The sequence below is a fragment of the Neofelis nebulosa genome, chromosome 2, assembly GCF_028018385.1.
Source record: "Neofelis nebulosa isolate mNeoNeb1 chromosome 2, mNeoNeb1.pri, whole genome shotgun sequence".
Taxonomy (NCBI): domain Eukaryota; kingdom Metazoa; phylum Chordata; class Mammalia; order Carnivora; family Felidae; genus Neofelis; species Neofelis nebulosa.
Window position 1 is genome coordinate 221,039,565 of NC_080783.1, and position 19,476 is coordinate 221,059,040.

Sequence of the window (19,476 nt, forward strand, 5' to 3'; positions counted from 1 at the left end):
TAGGTGGGGCTTGTGTGCAGGCGCTCTGGGACCCGAGAGAGAATGTCCCCGAGTACTGTCGTTAGGACTTCAGGTCAGGTTTGGCAAGGGAGGGAGGGGACTGGCAGGGGCTAGTCCCCGGGAACCGACCTCAGAACTGACCCCCTGGCCTGGGCCACCGAGGCTCCCCACCCCCACCCAGGAGCCAGGCAAGTGCCCCTCACCTCCCCAGCTGCCCAGGGCACCCACGTGGAATGGTGGACTGGGGAGGTGGGCAGAGGTGTGGCCCTGAGTTTGGGCGGGTCTCTGCAGATTCACACAGCTGAGAAGGTGGCCCCTGTGACCAGGACAGGGAGGGGGTCGGGTGTTCCACCTTCCTGAGGGGTCCTCTGCCTGGGTGGGGGCCGGGGGGCGGGGGAGGCAAGGGCCTAGAGTCCCTGACCCCGCAGGCCCTGACACTGGGGTCTCAGTGGGGAGGGTTGCCGACTAACCACACAACCCCCTCCCCACCCTAGGTGCCCATGAGGACTGGACACGGGCCCTTCGCGGGCACTGCGTGATGTCGGCCCAAGAGCTCGTGGCCTGCCTCTGCCGGGAGGGAGACCGGCACCTGGCCCTGGGAGAGCCCCCCTTGGCCACCGCCTTCTACCTGGCTGCCTTCAGCTGCCACGCCCCCTCGGCCCTGCGGAGCGTCCGCGCTGCCCTGGCGGAGGCACAGGGGGCGCCGGTGGTGGCCACGCTCGAGGCCTGGTGCCGGGGCGACAGCCAGATCCCGCCCATCCACTGGGACGGTATGGCGGTTGTGTCCCTCACAGGGACCCTGGCCTCCGCGTTCCTGGCTGCCCTCTGCCCGGACCACCCGGCCACGGTCCTGCACTCCCTGGCCGGCCTGCTGGCACACGGGCACCACGAGGAAGTGGTGCGGCGCTGCGACAGCCTGCTGGATGCCCACGGCCAGCAAGCCCTGGAGCTACAGCTGACCCGCGCCCTGGCCCGCGTCCTGTCCGGGCTGCAGGCCGACGCGGGCGCGGTCGACTATCTGCAGGCCTTTGCCTCCAACGCAGACCGGACCGTGGCCTTCGTTCGAACCCACCAGAAGCCCTACCTCCCCGTGCTGATCGGCACCCTCCAGGACTACATCTCAGGGCGCCGGGAGGCAGAGGACGGCACCGGCCTGCAGGAGACCGCCTGCCGGGGACTCCTGGCAGCCCTGGACCCCGGGGGCACCTGGAGCCACGCCCTGTCACCGGAAGCCCTGCTGCGCAGCGGCAGGTATGAGGACTGCCGGGCAGCGTGCAGCCGGGCCCTGGAGTCTGACCTGGTGGGCAGCGGCCCCCAAGGTAAGAGTGTGGCTCTTGTCCCCTACGTGCCGGGTGGAAGTCGCCCAGCCAAGCCTTCACAGCGTGCTTCAGGGCTGGTTACGGTGCAGTGGTGGGGGTGGGGGGGGGGTGTTCCCGGAGTGAGGACAGCACAGTGACCAGATGGACAAGCCCCTGCCCTTACAAAGCACCCAAGAAAAGGAACAAATAAAAAATGTGCTTAGAAAAATGGACCGTGCAAGGCGCCACTCTAGCTGGGTGGTCAGCGGGGGGCTTCTTGGAGGAGGTATCATTTGAGTTAATACTGAAGGGTGCCAGGCAGCAGAAACAGAACATGGCAGGTCCCTAAGAGAGACAGAACTTGGGGTGTCCGTGCCACTGAATGGAGCCGTAGTAGCCGTCAGGGGGCAGGAGCAGAGGGAGAAGGGAGGCCCTGAAGAGATAGCTGTGGCTCAGCCCTGCCGGCCCTGAAAGGACTTTGGACTTTACCCCCAGAGCAGCAAGGAACCATAGAAGAGTTTTAAACTACGGAGAGATGTGCTCTCGGCTGCATTTCTAGTTCCTTCTGTCTGCCGTGTGCAGAATGTGCCGAGGGAGCCAGAGTGATCACAGAAGATGCTAAGAGGCAGGGAGGCTGGGAGGAGGACCAGGCTGGGGGGAGGACTAGGGCAGGAGGAGGACCAGGTTAGAAGGAGGACCAGGTCGGGAGGAGGACCGGGCTGGGGGAGGACCAGGTTAGAAGGAGGACCAGATCGAGAGGAGGACCAGGCCGGGAGGAGGACCGGGAGCAGATGGGAAAGGGGGCCATGGGGGACTTAGGCACCCCCAGTTTGAGATACTGCTCCTCTCTGGTCCGTTTACTGGGTCCTCCTCCGGTGGGGGGCTGGGACAGAGCATGGGTCAGTGGGTGAAGTCCCAGGAACCCCATGCCACCCTGCCACAAACCCTCTAAGATCCTTCCCGGCCGCGCGGCCTCTCCCACCCTTCCCCATGTGCACGTGGGGCTGGTGGCTGCACTGGCCTCTGAAGCTCACTGTTGCGGTTCAGTGAAAATATGTGTCCAACCCTTAAAATGGTGTCACCCATTAAGCACTCAAAAACATGTCCCTTGTGCCAGTCATGTGGACATGTCATTAGGCGGCTGAGCACATGAGCCTTGAGATGAGAGGGAGCCTGGTTTTAGGAAGAGGTTTCAGAATCCAACACACAAAGAAGGGGTTCAGAGTTAAGGGTCTAGACAGGGAGACGGGGGCAGCCGGGCACCTAGAGATGGGGAAAGGCAGTGCCAGCCGCCTTCCCCTGAACGCTAGGTGGGCAGACGTTTTAAGGTTTGACGTGCATCCTCACTGAACGCACACAGCAAGCGTCGGGGGTGATCCAGCCACACCCCAGTTAGACCAGTGAGCCACGGGGGCACACGGAGAGGGAGGCTCCACCAGGCCACCACCAAGGCCCCGGGCCTGGGAGTGAAGCCACCTTACACCTTCCCGCCCAGGCAAGCCACCAGATGACTGTAGGCATGAGGGAGCCCAGGTGAGATCACCAGAACTGCTCACCTCCACCCAAGTAGCCCAAACTGAGAATGAATCATGGGCTCTTCTGGTTGTCCAAACGATCATTGTTTTAAGCCACTAAGTTTCGGGGCAGTTTGTCACACAGCAGTAGTAGCCAATACAACTGCCGACTCACGGCAACAGGCTTTGGTGCGTGTTTCAGCCAAAACTCGGTGAAATAACAGGGGAGTTACAATTTCCCGTGTCCACGATCGTATTATTCACTACCTTCATTAATGGAAGGAGAACGTATGATCATCGCAAGGAACTCAGGAAAAGCAGTTTGGAATATTTTTGACACAATTTTGACAAATGTACGCAAAGAATAGAAGGGAACGTCCTTCACTGAGAAAGATGCTATCAACACCTGACCCAAATGTCAACTTAACGGTTGGGAGAAGTCTTCCGTTTAAAGCCAAGAATGTGGTGGCTCCCCGCCTCCCCTGTGTCCATGATTGTACTAGAGATACTAGCCAATGCAACAAGATAAAAATAAATAAATGTCGGACTAGAAAGGAAGAAACAAAGTTATTCCAGACAATGTGATTAGCTACGCAGAAAGCCAACAGATACAGCAAAAAGGTATTAGGTATAGGGACAGAATTTAAATGGAGGTACAGAACGCACTGACATTTATAGACACGAGCAACAAACATAAACTTTATCATTTGAAAATATACCGCTCACTGTAGCGATGGAAAATAATTGATTTCAAAAGAGCTATAAAACTTTGTGGAGAAAATTATAAAACTGTATTTAAAAACAATAAAGAATACCCATGTAAGTAGATATCCAATGTCCATTGTTAGTAAGAGTTGGTATTACAATAGAAGGGCAAAAAAACAATAGCAGACAAGACAAAGAAGAAGAAGAAGGGGAAGGAGACGAGCAGGAGGGGGTGGGGAGAGGGGGAGGGGAGAGAGAAGGAGAAAATGGAGTGGAAGACAGTGGCATAAAGATTTCCCCTACCAGTCAATACAAAGCTATACTAACCAATACCAAAGGTTACTGACTTCAGGGACAGATGGAAAGAGCAATAAAACAAATTCGAAAGGCCAGAAACAGACCTGTGGGCATCCAGAAGTTGATATGTGAGAGTGAGCATCACAGGTCTATAGGGAAAGAAGACGACCATTATTTAGCGGATGCCGCTGATTCTGCAAAAAAAATAAAAATAAAAATAAGTAAATTCCAGGTGGATTATGTGATAGCTACGTTGTAGAGTTTCTAAAAGAAAATGTAAGAGAACGCCACTCTGATTTCTTGTGGATGGCTGGACTTCTTAAGACACAGAAAGTGGAAACAAAGGGAAATTTGTTGTGTTTGATTAAATTTAAGATTTTAAGCTTCCATTTTGCCCACAACTATAGGAAATTAAAGGAAAATCGACATCAGAGAGAAAATATTTGCAAAATATACAATGGGCAAAAGATGACTACTTAGAGTATTTGGAGAATTCCTACATATCAATAAGAAAAAACATTCAATATGAGAATTGGCAAAAACATTTCCCATAAGAGAAAACACAGATGGCAAAGAAATATGAAAAATGTTCACCATCATGGTAATGATACGAATGCAAATTAAAACAATGAGATACCACTCTCCACCCACCACATTGGAAAAAATAAGTAAAATTTTAAAAATTGGCCTCGCTAGTAATCAGGAAAATTAAAATTAAAGCAACAGTGGAATAGCATTTATATCCCCCCGTATTGTCGAAATGTTTAAGTCTCACAATAGAAGCGTCTGGCTTCCATAATGGTGGACTAGCTTGACTGGACTGTGTCCCACAGGTAACAGTGATAAAATTTGGCCAAAATATAAAATGCAATCATTTGAAGGCACCGAACGGTGACCAAATGTACACCACGCGAGAGGCACAGGCTTGCAGCTTTTTGCCAGAGGAAGCCCCCTCAGTCCATGTGTTAGCCAAGTAAAACAGGAAGCTGCCGTTGTACTGGGTTGAGAGGTTGCAGGACAGAGTTCAGGCTGAGAAAAGTGGCTGGAAAGTTTAGAAGGAAAGTCCTGAAGAGGGGGGAGCCACAGAGGGGGTTAGACCCCAAATCTGTGTATTAAGTCCACTTGAATCCCTGATGGGCCATCCGTGGGAGAGACTGGGTGGTCTGAAAGAGAAGCTGCTGGGAGCTTCAAGGACTCACCAGAGATTTTAGCTGGGCCCAGCAAAGAGAAGACGGAATCTGGGGGGTTGATCCTGTCCACTGTAACTGCCTGCTGACACAAAATCCCCTTCGGAGGAACATAACTGAATCCAGAGTCTCTACAAAACACCAACCGGACATGCAAAGAAACTGGGAAATAAAATGGAAGCCACAGTCAGGAGACAAAGAAGTCAATAGAAACTGAGCCCAAGATGATCCAGGTGCTGAACTTAGCAGACTAAGGACTTGAAAGGAACTATTCCAGATCGATTCAAGAACCAAAGGAAAATACGGTTACAATGAATGAACAGATGTGGAATCTGAGGCGGTAAATGGACACTGGTTTTAAAAAGAATGAAACGGAGATTCTAGATTTGAAAAATGCAGAGCGTGTCGGAGAAAGCAGAAGAGCCAGTCAAGTTGAAGATAGAAATTATCCGGTATGAAGAACATGAGAAAAATGAGCAGAATCTTGGTGACGTGTGGGACAGTGTCTGGAAGTCTGATTGGGTAACTGGAGCCTCAGAAGAACAGAGAACACACTTCCATGTGGGTAAATAGGTAGAGATCCCCACGGGCCGCAAGGGCTCTCTGCCTACCGCAACTCCCTAGGACGTGAAGTATTGTAAAACTCAGGCGTAGAATTTTGTTCAGAAACGAGTAAAGGACAGGAAAGGCCCAAAGCATCCTGCTTTGCCACCAAGACTAGACACGGTGACCTTGTTGGTTGGTTGATCTCAGGGTGCGAGATTTTTCTTTTTTTTTAATTTTTTTTTTTTACATTTATTTATTTTTGATAGAGAGAGACAGGGCATGAGTGGGGGAGGGTCAGAGAGAGAGGGAGACACAGAATCCGAAGCAGGCTCCAGGCTCCGAGCTGTCAACACAGAGCCCGATGTGGGGCTGAGCCAAAGTCAGAGGCTCAACTGACTGAGCCACCCAGGCGCCTCGAGTGTAGACCATTTTTAACCCCACTATAAAGCAGAAAAGGAAACTGAGGCACAGCGAGATTCCCTAAATGGCCCAAGGCCCCCACTGTGTGAGCAGCACTGGATGTATCCATCCTCTACTCGCTGGCCCTGACCTGGGGCTCGGCTCCAGAGGGAGGCGCTGGGTCCCAACCCAGCCCAAAGGAGGCCAGCAGCAGAATGCTGAAGTTCCAGCCATCCCCTACCAAGGTCACAGGGTCAAGAACTTCAGCACTGACCCCAGGGGGTGGCCTGATCCCAGAGAGGGAACTCAATCCCCAAATCCATCGTTAAAAAGTAAAGAAGTTTTCTAACTAAATTTCCCTGTGGGCTGAGCGGTGAGACTGGCTTTGAACCCGCGGGCAGAGAACACTGCCGGACAGGCACCCCGGCTGTCGCGCCCGATTCTGCCCTGTCACTAACGGTCCATCTTCGGGATGCGATGTCCTGGGCTACTGGGACACTTTCGGGAGATGCCACGAGGTGCTCCAGAGGGTCCAAAGCGCCGCACGGTCGGGGGCTATAGGTGACACCCCGGAGGATGTGGCCCAACAGGCAGGACCAGCGCCTCTGTTTCTCTCCCCAGGTGAGCGTCTGGCCGCCCTGCTGGTCACCCGCGCGGCCGCGGCCTTATTCCTGGACGGTGGGGCCCGGGACCTGCTTCGGGACCTGCACGAGGCCTTCCGCCAGAGCCCCTCGGGGGCGCGGAGGCAGTTCGAGGCGGTGCTCTCCGCTGGGGACCGAGAGCGCGTGCGGGCCCGGGCGCAGGAGGCGGCGGATGTGGGCTTCGCCCACTTCCAGGAGGCCGTGCGGGGCCGCGCTGAGCTCCGCGAAAACTCGGGCCGCGAGCTGCTGGCCCCGGTGACCCGCGCGCTCCGTGTCCTGCTGCGCATTGCGCCGCCCGGGGAGCGCCCGGCCCTGGGCGCTCGCTTGGCTGAGTGCCTCCTGCTGGCCGGGGACACGGCGGGCTCCCGGACGCTGTGCGAGCGCTGGCTGCGGCCTGCGCGCGCCGGGGACAGAGCGCCCCTGTTGGCGCTGCGGGGCTTCTGCGCGCTGCACGCCGGCGACGCGCGGCGCGCCCGGGAGGACTTCCAGGAGGTGGTGGAGCACGGACCGCCGCACCTGGGCAGCTGCGTGCGCGCGCTGTGCGGCCGAGGGCTGCTGCGCGTGCTGACGGGTAGCACGTTCCTGGGCGCGCTGGACTATGTCACCGCCAGCCGGCTGCAACCCGAGGAGGCCTTGCTCGTCGCCAAGGCCTACGTACCCTGGAACCAGCGGGGCCTGCTGCTGACCGTGCTGCGGGAGGAGGGCCGCAAGATGCTGCAGCGGAGGCCAGACCTGGGACACATGGGCGCACCGGGCCGCCGGAGGAAGGCCGCCGAGATGCACAGCCCCGCCTCGCAGGAAGGGTAAAAACTAGCCAGGGGCACCCCCGGGGCTGCTGCTTCTTTCTGGTCTCCTGAGAGGTAGCTAGGGTTTGTGCGTCTTCCCCATTTTACGGATGAGTAAACTGAGGCAGGAAGCAGCCGCGGGCGGGGGGGGGCGGGGGGATCCCTAAATCATGGATGGCAGCTTCAGCGCGGAGCCCAGCCAGGTCTTAGGACTCTCAGTCTCAAACGATGTGATGCTTTGTGGGCCTTATGGCCCTAGAAATTTAAGAACTCAAAAATGGGAATGGGAATGTACGACTTGCCCACCACCGCACCGATAACGTTCCCTTCTAGTTGTTTCTCCGGTGCACACACAAAATAGAAGTCACCAGAGTGTGTGCTCTGTGTGCAATTTTTAGCCCACTGCTTTTTATTCAGCCGCTCCTGAACGTTTCCTTGGCCCCTAGATTCCTTCCGGGGCAGCTGGATAGCACACCCCGGGAACATTCCCCGCGCGTTCCTAGAGCTTTTGCCCTTTGTTGTAACGCAACGTCTCCACGATGTTCCTTCTGCCCCGAGAATGCGCGCGGAGGCGGGGTTTCTGAGGCCGGCGCGCGGAGGCGGGGTTTCTGAGGCCGGCGCGCGGCCCCCTGGGAGGCCCTTGAGCCCAGGAGCCGCCTGCCTGCCCGTTCAGCCCCACACCCCCGCCCTGATGTTTGTTTTGCAGGTGTTTGGGCGGTTTGTTCAGTCAGTGGGTGAATCTGCAGCTATTTTGACGTGCAATTCTGTTTGCTGAGAGGGGGCAGGAACGTGTTTCCGCAAAGCTAACAGCGCGGAGCTGGGAGCCTCCTGGGCCCGGAGGGGTGGGGGGAGTGTTTGAGGTCAGCTGTACTGCCACCACCCACCCTGCACATGCGCGCGCACGCGCACACGCACACACACACACACACACACACGCACACACATCTTCCTCGGCCTCCAGGATGCCCAGTTCAAATCGCTTTAATGTGCTGCTGAGGAGGAACTTTCCCCGAATGAGATTGGGGGCCCTTTGGGACTTCTTGTCTCTGGGAATTGACAGATTCCAGGCTCCGTGGCAGGACAGGGCAGAGAGTGAGCGCCCAGGGTGCACGTCAGAGGGCGGCTGGAGCTCTGGACACCACGTGTGTGAGGGGCCTTCTGGCAGGAACCAGGCCTCTGCAGTCGGGTGGGAAGGGAGGTGCGCGGACCAGGTGCCGGGGGTAGAACTTGCCCGTGGCCCGCCTCACTGGGCAGGTGGAAGGGGCGCAGCTCGCCCCCGCTATTCTCTCCACAGCGATGCCCACGGCGTGTACCAGCTGGCCATGCTCCTCACGGAGCTGGACAGGGGAGACGAGGCTTCGGGCCTCCTGGGGGCCGATGCCCTGTACCGCCTGGGCCGCCTGGACGACGCCCACGAGGCCCTGCTGGTGGCCCTCTCCCAGAGGCCCGGGGCGGCCCCCGTGCTGGCGAGACTGGCCTTGCTGCAGCTGAGGAGGGGATTTTTCCATGACGCCCACCAGGTGAGGAGGCCCCACTGGGCCACAGCCCCCTGGAGGGCACCAGGCCCTCTGGCCTCACTCTGCAACCCTCAGCCTGGACTCCGGAGCGGGCAGAACTTGTCCCAGCGCCGGGCTCTGCCGCCTCGGGCAAGGCCCCTCGCCTCTGTGACCCTCAGTCTCTTCATCTGTGCCCCGGACTTACGGGTTTTTGCTGAAACAGCTAGAGCAGGTGCCCCAGGGCCCAGCAGGTCTCCGGCATGCAGTAGGTGCCTCCTAGTTGCTTTCGTTGTGTTATGAAGGAAAAGGGCCAAGAGTCAGGTGTAGACGGAGCTTCATCCCAAGTCTTCCCAGTGAACTAGGCTTGGAGGTGACCCTGCTCAGGGAGGGGGATGGCAGAGGTGCTGCTGGCCTCGCCCCTCTCCGACACCGCTCTGCTCCCAGGAAGAGCAGGACTTCACCTCCCTCAGGTGGCATGAGGGCTTCCCGTTGGAACCGGGGTCCGAGGTCATGTTGCAGGGGAAGGTGTCAGGCTTTGGGTCAGGCATTCGGGTTCCCTGTCTCCGTGCGCTAGGCCACGCGGGTGGGCGGGGAGGATGCCCGGCACCTTCCGCTCTGGGACCTGGGTCTTCAGCGAGCGGCCGGCAGGGGCAGCAGCGGGTCTCTCTGTGGGACCCAGCGGCTCCGAGAGCCGCGGCCACGCCCACCCGGGTCTCGCTCCGCCCGGAACGGGCTCCGGTCCCAGGGCATTGGCTCCTCGCCTTCCGAAGGACTCCGGTGCCCTCTGTCCCCTTAGGACTTGAGAGCCCCCTTTCCCCGCGCTTCCCGTTTGGACCTGCAGCGTGTGGGCCTCCGTGGCTCGGAGGAGGAGGTGCGGCTCGGGGACACCGGGACCCCCGCCCCCACGGCGAGCAGCCCAGCGCGTCCCCCCCTTCCCGGCGCCCTCGGGGGCCCGGAACGCGCGCCGACCCAGGCGGGAGCCGGCCCCCTTAGCCCCGCCCCCTAGCCCCGCCCCTGGAAGCTCCACCTCGTGGGCCACGCCCCTGCCCCCCTGCGAGGGGACCTGGGGCTGGAGGGGTCCGGGCTTCCGGCGCAGGGGGGAGGGGGCAACCCGGTGACTGCCCTGCCCTGCAGCTGGTGAAGAAGGTGGTCCAGTCCGGGGACACGGCCTGCCTCCAGCCCACCCTGGACGTCTTCAGCCACGAGGACCGGCAGCTGCTGCGGGGTCACTGCCACGCTCGGGCCCTGGCCATCCTGCGGGCGCGGCCAAGCGGGGCCGAGGGCGCGGCCCACACCAGGGAGGCCATCGCCTACCTCTCTCTGGCCATCTTCGCTGCAGGTAGGAGCTGCCCGCCCGCCCCGGGGTTCCCATCCTGTGCCGGGTACGCGGGGGCAAGATGAGCCACGCGGGGGTAGGGCTCAGAGACCCGAGGGATCCCAGCGCGCTCTTGGTTCACGCCTTGCCCTAGCCCCTAGCCGTCCAGGCGAGCATGCTAAAAAACCTGGGAGACCGGCCAGACCGGCTGGGACCTGAGCTGGGACCCCCAACACACACACCCTGGGCCCTGTGGGTAGGAGGGAACGAGGCCATTCCCCCAGCTTGGCCCCCTCCCTCCAACCGGGAAGAGTCCTGGCCCCCTTCAGCCCTTCCTGGAAACAGTGGGGGTGTGTCTGTAGGAGCGAGCCTGCTGTCACCTTCTGCCCAGCCAGCGCCATCCTGGGCGACGGGGCCTCTTGAAGTGGGGCCTTCTCGATGTGGTGGCATAGGGCGCCCATGCTGGAGGGGAGAGGCGTCCCCAAGGACGCGCCTCAAATTCCTGGGGCGCGTGGAGATTCAAAGTGCGGACTTTGGATCGGGTCGTCAGGTGGATTCCTGGCTCTGCACTTACTAAGCATCTCCTCGTTTTCATCTTCTCAAAGTGGGTGATGGAGACGCCGGGCTGAGGGGCCGGGATGGTGAGGACTGGACGGCAGGGCTCACGGCCTGCACGCACTAGTGGGGAAGGGGACGTGAGCCAGAGCATCCTGCAGGGCCCAGTGTGCTGTTCTCTGTGCCCATCACTGGACAGACCAGAGGGAGCGTGGTGGTGGTCTCCTTGGGGAGGGGCCCAAGAACTCAGAGGGCTCCTCCCTGCCCACCTGGCACCTTCCCACTTCCAGCTGTTCCAGCCCCGAGGACCCGTCTGCCTCCGGGACCCTCGGCTGGCCTCACCTCAGATGCAGCCCCAGTGCCCCCTCCTCCTGGGACCCCTGTCGGACTGTCCACCAGCCCTCCCGGATGCCACCCTTATGGCTGGGCTCCCTGTGCCCCACAGCCAGTGCCCCCAGGTCAACCCAGACACAAGATCGTGTCTTGGTGCCCAGGGGTCCGTGAGCTCCCCAAGGTGGCCCCGAAGCTGGGGCGCCCCTGCCCTGCCCCACCGCTGGGCACCAGCAGATGCTGGATGGGGGCAGATGCTGTACCCGCACCCCCCCCCCCGGCCCAACAGCGGCCACGTCCTGATGTCACAACCCCCTTCCTCCAGGGAGTCAAGCAGTTGAGTCCCTGCTCACCCGGGCCCACTGTTATGGGCTCCTGGGCCAGAAGAAGACTGCCATGTTTGACTTCAATTCAGTGCTGCGGGCTGAGCCGAAGAACGTGCAGGCTCTGTGCGGTCGGGCACTTCTGTCCCTGGCCCTGGACCGGCAGAAGGTACCAGGCCCTCCCCTCCCCGCCTGGGACTGACTGGGCAAGCGGGGTTAGGGGAACAGTGCTTTGGGGGAGGGCCACCCGGGAGGAACCAGGACACCGCTTTCCTTCTGGGGCCCAAGGGGAGAGGGAGCAGGGCCAGACCGTCCTGAGTGTGAGACGCCCCTTAAAACTCCTCCTGCACGGGGGCTCCCGGGACATTCACCATCACGTCCCGTCATCCCAGGTTTCAGGAATCTGTCCCTTTCATCTGAAGAGCCCCCGTGCCTCCCAGCCTCAGTGAGCACAGGCTGTGCAAGCCCTCAGGGCTACTAGACCCCCCCCCCCTTCAGCTTAACATAACAAGACCGCAGCTGCCTTCTTGGCAACCACCCCGAGCCGTCTGCACAGAGCCCAAGGATTCGGGTGGTCAGCATGCAGGGACAGAGGTGGGAGGGGACGCACTGGCAGACCCAGGACAGGGGCTTTTCCCAGAGAAAACCTGCACACAGGCAGCCACAGCTGAACGGCCCTGGACAACGGCACCTCTCAGCCAAGAGCAACGTCACAGCCCGGTGGTTGAAGCTGGGTGGCCGCCCTGAGGCGCTGCCGCCCAGAGGTGGCCTGCCTGCCAGGGTTCCTAACCGTGTAAGGGCCGTGTGCTCGGAGGCAAGGAGAGATGGTCCCAGACGCTGAGTTGAGAGCCTCTAGAGACAATGCTGGCGTCTGCCCCTCGGGAGTCCTGAGTCTCCCCCAAGGGCGCTGGCAGCCTGGCTTCCGTTCCAGCCTGTGGCGGGCTCTTCCTCAGTGTGCCCTCCCTGGTGCCAGCCATCCCTCCCTTTCCGGAACCCCAGCATCCTGGCCGCAGCTCCCCATGCTCTGCTCTGTGCGGCTTGCCGGCCGGGCCGTCCTATCGTGCAAAGCCAGCGGCCCGGCTACGTGCCCCTTCTGGCATGGCCAGCGCCCAGGCCCTGGGAGAACACTTGACAAACGCCCGCGGGGACGCCTTCTGCCCCCGCTCTCCCCACAGGAGGCCGTGGACGACATCCTCTTGGCTCTGAAGCTTGATGCGAGGACAGCGGTCCCTGAGATCCGCTCTCTGAAGCCAGAGGCCCAGGCCCTCATCACCCAGGGCCTCTCCTCCCGCTGCCGGGCCCTCCTGAGCCAGGCGTCGGACGCCGGGGCCCCCCTCAGCGACGAGGACGCCCAGGGCCTCATTGCGGCCGGGGAGGCGCTGGTCGCAATCGATGGCGGGCAGCCGGGCTGGTACATCCTGCTGGCAGACGTGCTCACGGCAGCGGGTACGCTCAGCCCGGGTTCGGGGGACGCGGGTGTCCGGCTCCCGTCACTCCTGGTGCTGTTCTGTAAAATGAAAGGACTCGGCGCCTCCTGGGGTCCTTTCCACCCCAAACCTCGGCCCTGTGACCTGGTCCCCGCGTGGGGCCTGGGGTGTAAGGGTCCAGAGCTCGCAGTCACCACCAGGGCCCCCTGCAGGGAGGAGAAACAAAGGAGCGGTTTGGGTTTTCACAAAAGGACCACAACCCCGCGGCCTCCTCGGCAGCTCGTGCGTTTATGCAGCTCGCGTGCACCAGCGTCCGGCGACACCAGGCCCTGCCCTAGGCGGGCTGGCCTCATGCCCACGCGGGGCAAAATCCTGAAGTTGTTCGAGCACTAACGTGACAGGAGAGAGCTCTCTGCAGCCTGCCTTTCCCTGGCCTGTCACTGTCCCCCCCAAGCCTGTGAGGTGCCCTCCTCAAGGCCTAGACTGCCCTGCGGTAGAGTATAAATTCCTGCGAGTGCTCAGGAGAGACCCTCCAGGTGACCACTGTGAGGCTCAGAGCCATGCCAGGGGCTTTCGTGACCCCCGCCCCCACCCCAAGTGGGGAGGATCGGGCCAACAGGGAAGCTGCGACCGGCATGGTGTCGGCGTCTCCTGTTCCCGGAGCCGAGCCCCTCCATCATCTGGCCTCTCCCTGGGCCGGCACTGAGCAAGAGAGGCCGTGGCCAGCTTCCCACCTCTCTCTCCCGTCCCCCGTCCCAGCCCCCCCCCCCCCCCCCCCCCCGTGACCGTCCCTCCCCGATCGCCGACAGGCAGCTACGAGGAGGCTGGCGCCTGCCTGGAGAAAGCCCCGCAGGCCACCCCCCTGGCGGCGGCGGCCCGGGCCCGGTGGGGCCTGCTCCAGCTCAAGAAGGGAGACGTGCCAGCCGCCGCGCGGGATCTTCAGTGCCTGGCAGAGGCGGACGCCCAGGAACTCAGCTTCCTGCTGCAACTCCTAGAGGCCTCGGAGCGGCAGAGCCTCACCCAGGTGCGCCCCACGGAGCCCCCGCCCGGCGCCCCGGCCCCTCGCCCCCGGCGGCTCTGCCCTCCCCTGCCCTCCCCGTCTGCCTGACTTCAGTTGCGGTGGGGGGGGTGGGGGTGGGGTGGGGGCACAAGCCAGTCTGGCCAGCGACCCCAGCAACCTCCCTCGTATGCATGAGACATATGAGCCACAAGTGACAGGGCCGGGGAGAGAGAGGGGACCCCTCGTCGGAGCCGGCCAAGCCAGCCAGGAGCAGCGGCCCTCGCAGGAAGCCGGCTCCAACCCCAGGTCAGGGAAAGAGCGGCACGTCCCTCCCAGCGAGAGCGTGGCAGGAAGGCGGGCTCCTGCAGGCAGGGAGCTGACGGGGCACCGCAGCGGGGCGGTGGGCTGGGGTCACCGCCTCTGGCTGGCTGATTTTCCGTTCGCTGTCTAGTCGACGAGAAGACACCGAGCGCCTTCCAGCAGCGCTGTGGGCCTCGTCTCTCAGGGGAGGCAGCGGGAGGGTTCACTCTCGAGAGTACCGGGATTGAAAAGACCCTGAGACAGGGCCGTGGGGTTAACAAGGTGGCACTGGAGGCGAAACCATGAGGGGACAGACAGGCCAAGGGAAAGGCATGGAGGTAGGAAAGCGTTCAGAAAGTTCACAAAAACCACAAAACGGGTGGTCGGTGCAGCTCGTGTGGATGGAGGAGGAGGGGGTTGGGGGAGGGTGAGAGGCTTCAGGGCCGAGGGCTAGTGGGGGCCCGTCTGACGGAAGAGCCAGCGGGGCAGGGGCAGAGGGAAGGGGCTGCCCCATCCGCAGGCTGGGGGCAGGAACCCTGGCGGCGGGGGAGACGCTGGGCTGGGGAACAGACGCTGCGGAGCAGACCCCTGGAAGTGGCTGAATTGCACCTGTGGGGAGGGGGAGGGAAGCGAAGGGACCACCGGAAGGGGAGGCCAGGAGCACAAGCGGACCGGAGTCCCAGGGACTACCAATTAAAGCGCCCTGCGACCTGAGGCAGGTACCCCACGTCCTCACGCCTGCTGTGCCCAGGACTCTGGTGGGTTCTAGTTCTCGCGGTCCGGCAGCAGAACGGAAACCCTACCGGGGGCTTCAGCCAGGGGGCTTAAGAGAGGAAGTGGCTGCCCAGGCATTAGGGGTGGAAACAGCGAAGAGACGCAGGAGGACGAGCTGCCACCTTGGGGGGGCGGGGGGGTCCCGTCTTCAGGACCTGGAGCCCCCAGGGAATCTCTGAGACGGGTCTGGCTGGGGTCTCGGCACGGAGGAGACTGGTCTGGGCCGGTTCATAGGAGGGAGCTGGGTGGTCTCTGGGCGCCCCTGAGGGGTCTGGGGGGAGGGGGGACGGGAAGGGGTGTCCGACTCCCTGGCGGGGATGGTGCCAGGCGGGAACGGGGTGGGATCTCCGAGCGGGAAGGGGGTCCGGGATAGGGGCTCCGAGCGGGAAAAGGATGGGGGGGAGGGGCTCTCCGAGCAGGAAGGGGATGGGGGGGGCTCCGAGCGGGAAGGGTGTCCAGGGGAGGGGCTCCGAGCGGGAAGGAGTGGGGAGGGGGGGTCTCCGAGCGGGAAGGAGTGGGGAGGGAGGGTCTCCGAGCGGGAAGGGGGCCCGGGCGGGGGGCTCCCAGCAGGAACAGGGGGCGCAGAGGGGCGGCCGGCAGGCTGCTTGCGGCTCCGGGGCGCAGACCGCCCGGGCGAGCGTCTGCGCGACGCTGGGCCGACGCGGAAGTGACCCCGAGAGGTGGAGCCCGCTTCCGGCGCGCGCCCCGACCCCCGGCGGCCCGGCGTATGCTCCGCAGCGGCCCCTGTCGGCCGCCGGGACCTCCTCGAGGTTCCCGGCAGGTGCCGCCTCCCGCGGGCTCGCGCCCCCGGGCTGCCTGGCAGGCGGCGCCCGGGCAGCGTCGCTCGGACCCCGGACCCCGGGCCGGGCCGCCCCCTCCCAGGCCGACGGCGTCCGTGCGGGCCCCGCGATGCCCGGCGCCTCTTCGGGGGGCCGGCTCGGCTGCACCCCGCCGCGGGGCGGAGGGAGAGGGGCGGCGGGAAAGGCCGGCCCCGGGGGCGCCGTGTTCTCCAGCGGGAGCCGCTGTGGGTTCCTGGGAGAGGGGTTCATCCCAGGGGGCGCTGGGGGAGCCCGAGCGCGTGGGGGCAGGCTTTGAGAGTGGGCTTCATCGGCACCCACGTCGGCTCAGAAAGTGAGCCGGGGGGGGCGGGGTGGTCAGAGGGGCGGCCTATGGGCCGCAATCCCCAGCCGGGGCCCCCCAGCCCCCCCCCCCCGCTGTACCCGGCGGGGGGGGTGGGGTGGAGGGGGCAGGGCTAGGTTGGACGGTGCCCGCTGACCTCTGGCCCCGCCCTCCTCACGACACCACTACCAGTCCCCGGGGGGGGGGGGGGGGGGCCAAGCACAGTGAATGCCAGTCCCCGGAGGTCACGGGGGCCGATGCGGCGAGGGGGCTCGGGGACGGAGCTGGGCAGAGGCGGTGCTCGCGAGGGTCCTCGGGGCCAGCGCAGCCGCGGGAAGGTGGGCAGTGTGGGTCCGTGGGCCCGTCGTCGGGGAGGTGACCGCAGGGAGGGGCTGAGGCGGGGAGGAATGAGGGAGGAGTTCACCAGATGGCAGAAGCAGCGGGGCTGTGAGGAAGGGGAGGACCAGTGAGGAGAGGGGGGTCCAGGGGGGGCCCCTCTGGGCGGGGTTACAAGGTGGAGAGCTTGCAGCCCAGGTCCCCTCCCCTGTACTTCCCCTCCTGAAGCTGCCAGCCGCTCTGGCAGGTCAGGAGCAGAGGCTAGGTGTGTGGGGCTGGTGAGGGGCCCGCAGCTTCCTGGACCGCCCCGCCCCGCGTCCCTCTGTCCCCTCTGTGCAGGCTGCAGCCCGGGAAGCCCACGCCCTCCTGAACTCAGGGCAGCCGGGGCGAGCGCTGGGCTACTGCTCGCTGGCCGTCCTCGCAGGTAGCAGCGATGCCCGCCACCTGCGCCTGAGGGCCACCTGTCTGGCCGAGCTGCAGGAGTTCGAGCGGGCACTTGGGGACCTGGACCGTGCGCTCCGGGAGGATGGGAGGGACGGTGGCCTCCCGACGCAGGTGGAGGATTTGTGCTCCCGGGGACGCCTGCTGCTGAGCCTGGGAGATGAGGCCAGGGCCACGGGCGCCTTCACCCGGGCCCTCAAGCTGGCGCCCGCGCTGGCCCGGAGCAGCCTGTGGGAGCGGCCAGGCCGGGACCCCACTGCCCAAGTGTTCCTGCATCGGGGCCAGACCTTGATGGAGGAGCAGCGCTATGCAGAGGCCTGGACAGCCGCGGAGCACGGCCTCCTGGTAGACCCCGAGCACAGTGGCCTGAAGAGGCTGAAGGCGAGGGTCCGGAGGGAGGCCTCCTTGGGCTGCCGGCTCCACTGACCCCGTGCTCTCCGGGCCCGGGGCACGGGTCGCCCTGTCGCCCCCCGCCTGGGGCTCCTGAGCAGCAGGATACTGTGGGCCTCACCCACATAGATCAGACTCAGCTGGGAAGTGAGAGTCTACGGGATCAGCACGTTTCAGGTCAGCGAGAAGACCTTCGCGATAGCGTATGGATAGTATTACGTCATCGCAAGACGACACGGCTGGAAGTTAATTTTGTAAAGTTCCCTGCGGGCGACACAGCTCTTGGATCCGAGAGGAGATCATATCTGAAATCCAAGAATGTTGAAAAACTAATCCTCACAAACCGTGTGCGGAGAAGCAGTTGCCTGAGGTAATCAGAGCAGTGCCCGGGGAGTGGGCAGGCCCCCAGGAGATTACTGAGCAATGAAAAGAAAACGAAGTACGTGTTCCATTCAAGAAGTCAGAAAAAGACAGTGAAGCAAGGGAAATCAGGAGCTAGGAATTAAGGACAAAAGCAGAAGTTAATAAATTAGGAACAGAAGGATAGAGGAATGAATAAGCCTAAAACATGGTTTCTCAAAAATAAAGCACATGAACCAGCAGCTTAGTGGAGAGAGCCCAGGGTCCCTCCGCTGGGCCGTCCTGCTGCTGTCAACCCCAAAGGTCTTTAAACTCGTTCATGCCAAGAAAAAGAACTTGAAGAGCTTTCAAGTTCATCGTTGAAGAAAGCATAATCTCAACCCAAAGAACGCTGCAAACCAATTGAATTACCAGTTCCAGAATCCTAAATATCATGCTTGGCTCGGCAGCACACGAACCGAAATTGGAACGAGACAGATTAGCGTGGCCCCCGCGCACACCTGTCTTGCAAAAGTCCTAAATATCAACGAGCCCAAGTCCAGCGGCACGTTCACACTACACCTCGAGCAACGTACACGGCAATACGAGGACGGTTCAGGGTGGGGGACGCTACGGTCTATCGTAGTAATTGGGCTACAGGGAGACAAGTCCTGTGGCCCTTCTTGGGCGCTGCAGGGGGCAGGGTGTATGGTCACACTGGACAGATCCTACGCCTTTGGATTCCTTCTGTTGTACTCGGGAAGTTCTGGCATCTCGTCTTCCTTCACTAGAGACCACGAGTGAGGGTTGCACTCAGCCACGGGGACTGGCAAAACCACCGGGCACACCGTCTCCAGCGTCTGTGGGGGGCGTGCCCACGGCCTTAGCGTCGACCCAGCCCAGAGCTGTGTTCCCTCCGCCGCGGCCTAACACCCTCAGACTCCGTTCCCACACAGAATTCCCAGGGTCCCCTGTGTGAATTAGCACAACCTTGCAATTATTGGGGTGCATATGCTATTTCCTCCAGGATTAGACGTTGTACCTGCCCCCTCCCCCAGGATGCTGAGATTACACCCCTTTTATGGGTCTAGAGTCCCTGGGTGAGGGAGGGGGTCATGGAGGTTGAAGAGAATGAGCATCCTTCTTTCTGGGCACCTGACCCCCACGAGGCTCTCAGGGTTGATGAAAACCAGGTTCGCCTCCTCCCACACGAGGACGGGCTGCACCCCTGGAAAGGGGCTCGGGGACTTGGGGTTCCAAGTTCTCAGCTTCATCTGAGCCCCCTTCCTACTTCCAGGGTCGCATCCCTTTGCAGTCTCTGCCCTGACTTCTCACAAGAAAGTTGACGTGTCTGTAAATGCGACCAACTTTGTAACTACACGGCTCACGGGATTACCTGTCGCGTTTGACATTTAGCAGCACTGGCCCGTGCTCGTAACCGGGTCCTCTCAGGGCTGCCGTGGAGCCCCCTGACTCCCGGGCTATGACCTGAGCTGGTCATTTTCTTCCTGTGTGTGCTCCAGGACACTCAGGAGAGCCCACCCCCTGCCACAGTCCCTGCGGCCACCATCACTGCAGGAACAGCCACGTGCCACAGCACCTGGGCTCCCACGCCCCCTGATTCAGTGGGTGCGTCACAACCACCACGGTGACCGCTCCATCACCCTCAGTCGTGAAGCCCCTGCACACCACAAGTCTCCCTTCCCGACGAGCCTGGCCGTGCAGACAGGCCCAAGGACACAACCGAGCCAGGCCCCAGATCCGTCTTTGCGGGTCTGGTGGCAGGGACCACTCTTGGTACCAATTTACGTATCAGTCAGGGTCCACTCGAGACGGAAACCACACCCGTGATTGCAATGGCGAGGGTTTAATATAAAGAATCGCTAATTAGCTAAGAAGGTGGCAGTTATGTAACGGGCAGAACCCTAGGGACCGTGGAAGCAGCAACCACAGAGCTCA

At 61.9% G+C, this 19,476-nt stretch overlaps 1 protein-coding gene across 1 annotated transcript; it reads left to right on the plus strand.

Moving 5' to 3' along the window:
- The first annotated feature begins 498 nt into the window (after positions 1-498).
- TTC34 (tetratricopeptide repeat domain 34) lies at positions 499-19,415 on the plus strand. Its single transcript, XM_058719371.1, has 9 exons — positions 499-1,319; positions 6,568-7,390; positions 8,667-8,892; positions 10,003-10,207; positions 11,394-11,560; positions 12,567-12,837; positions 13,628-13,842; positions 16,687-17,423; positions 17,573-19,415. Exons 1-8 carry the CDS (start codon positions 539-541, stop codon positions 17,212-17,214), a joined length of 3,216 nt encoding a protein of 1,071 aa, XP_058575354.1. The 5' UTR covers positions 499-538; the 3' UTR covers positions 17,215-17,423; positions 17,573-19,415.
- Positions 19,416-19,476: the final 61 nt, after the last annotated feature.

What these genes read in the sequence shown, in the direction of transcription:
- TTC34 (XM_058719371.1), top strand. Translation starts at nt 539, where the DNA reads ATGTCGGCCCAAGAGCTCGTGGCCTGCCTCTGCCGGGAGGGAGACCGG. An exon ending in GGTGGGCAGCGGCCCCCAAG is followed by an intron (nt 1,320 to 6,567) that starts GTAAGAGTGTGG and finishes TTCTCTCCCCAG; the next exon opens with GTGAGCGTCTGGCCGCCCTG. An exon ending in AGCCCCGCCTCGCAGGAAGG is followed by an intron (nt 7,391 to 8,666) that starts GTAAAAACTAGC and finishes TTCTCTCCACAG; the next exon opens with CGATGCCCACGGCGTGTACC.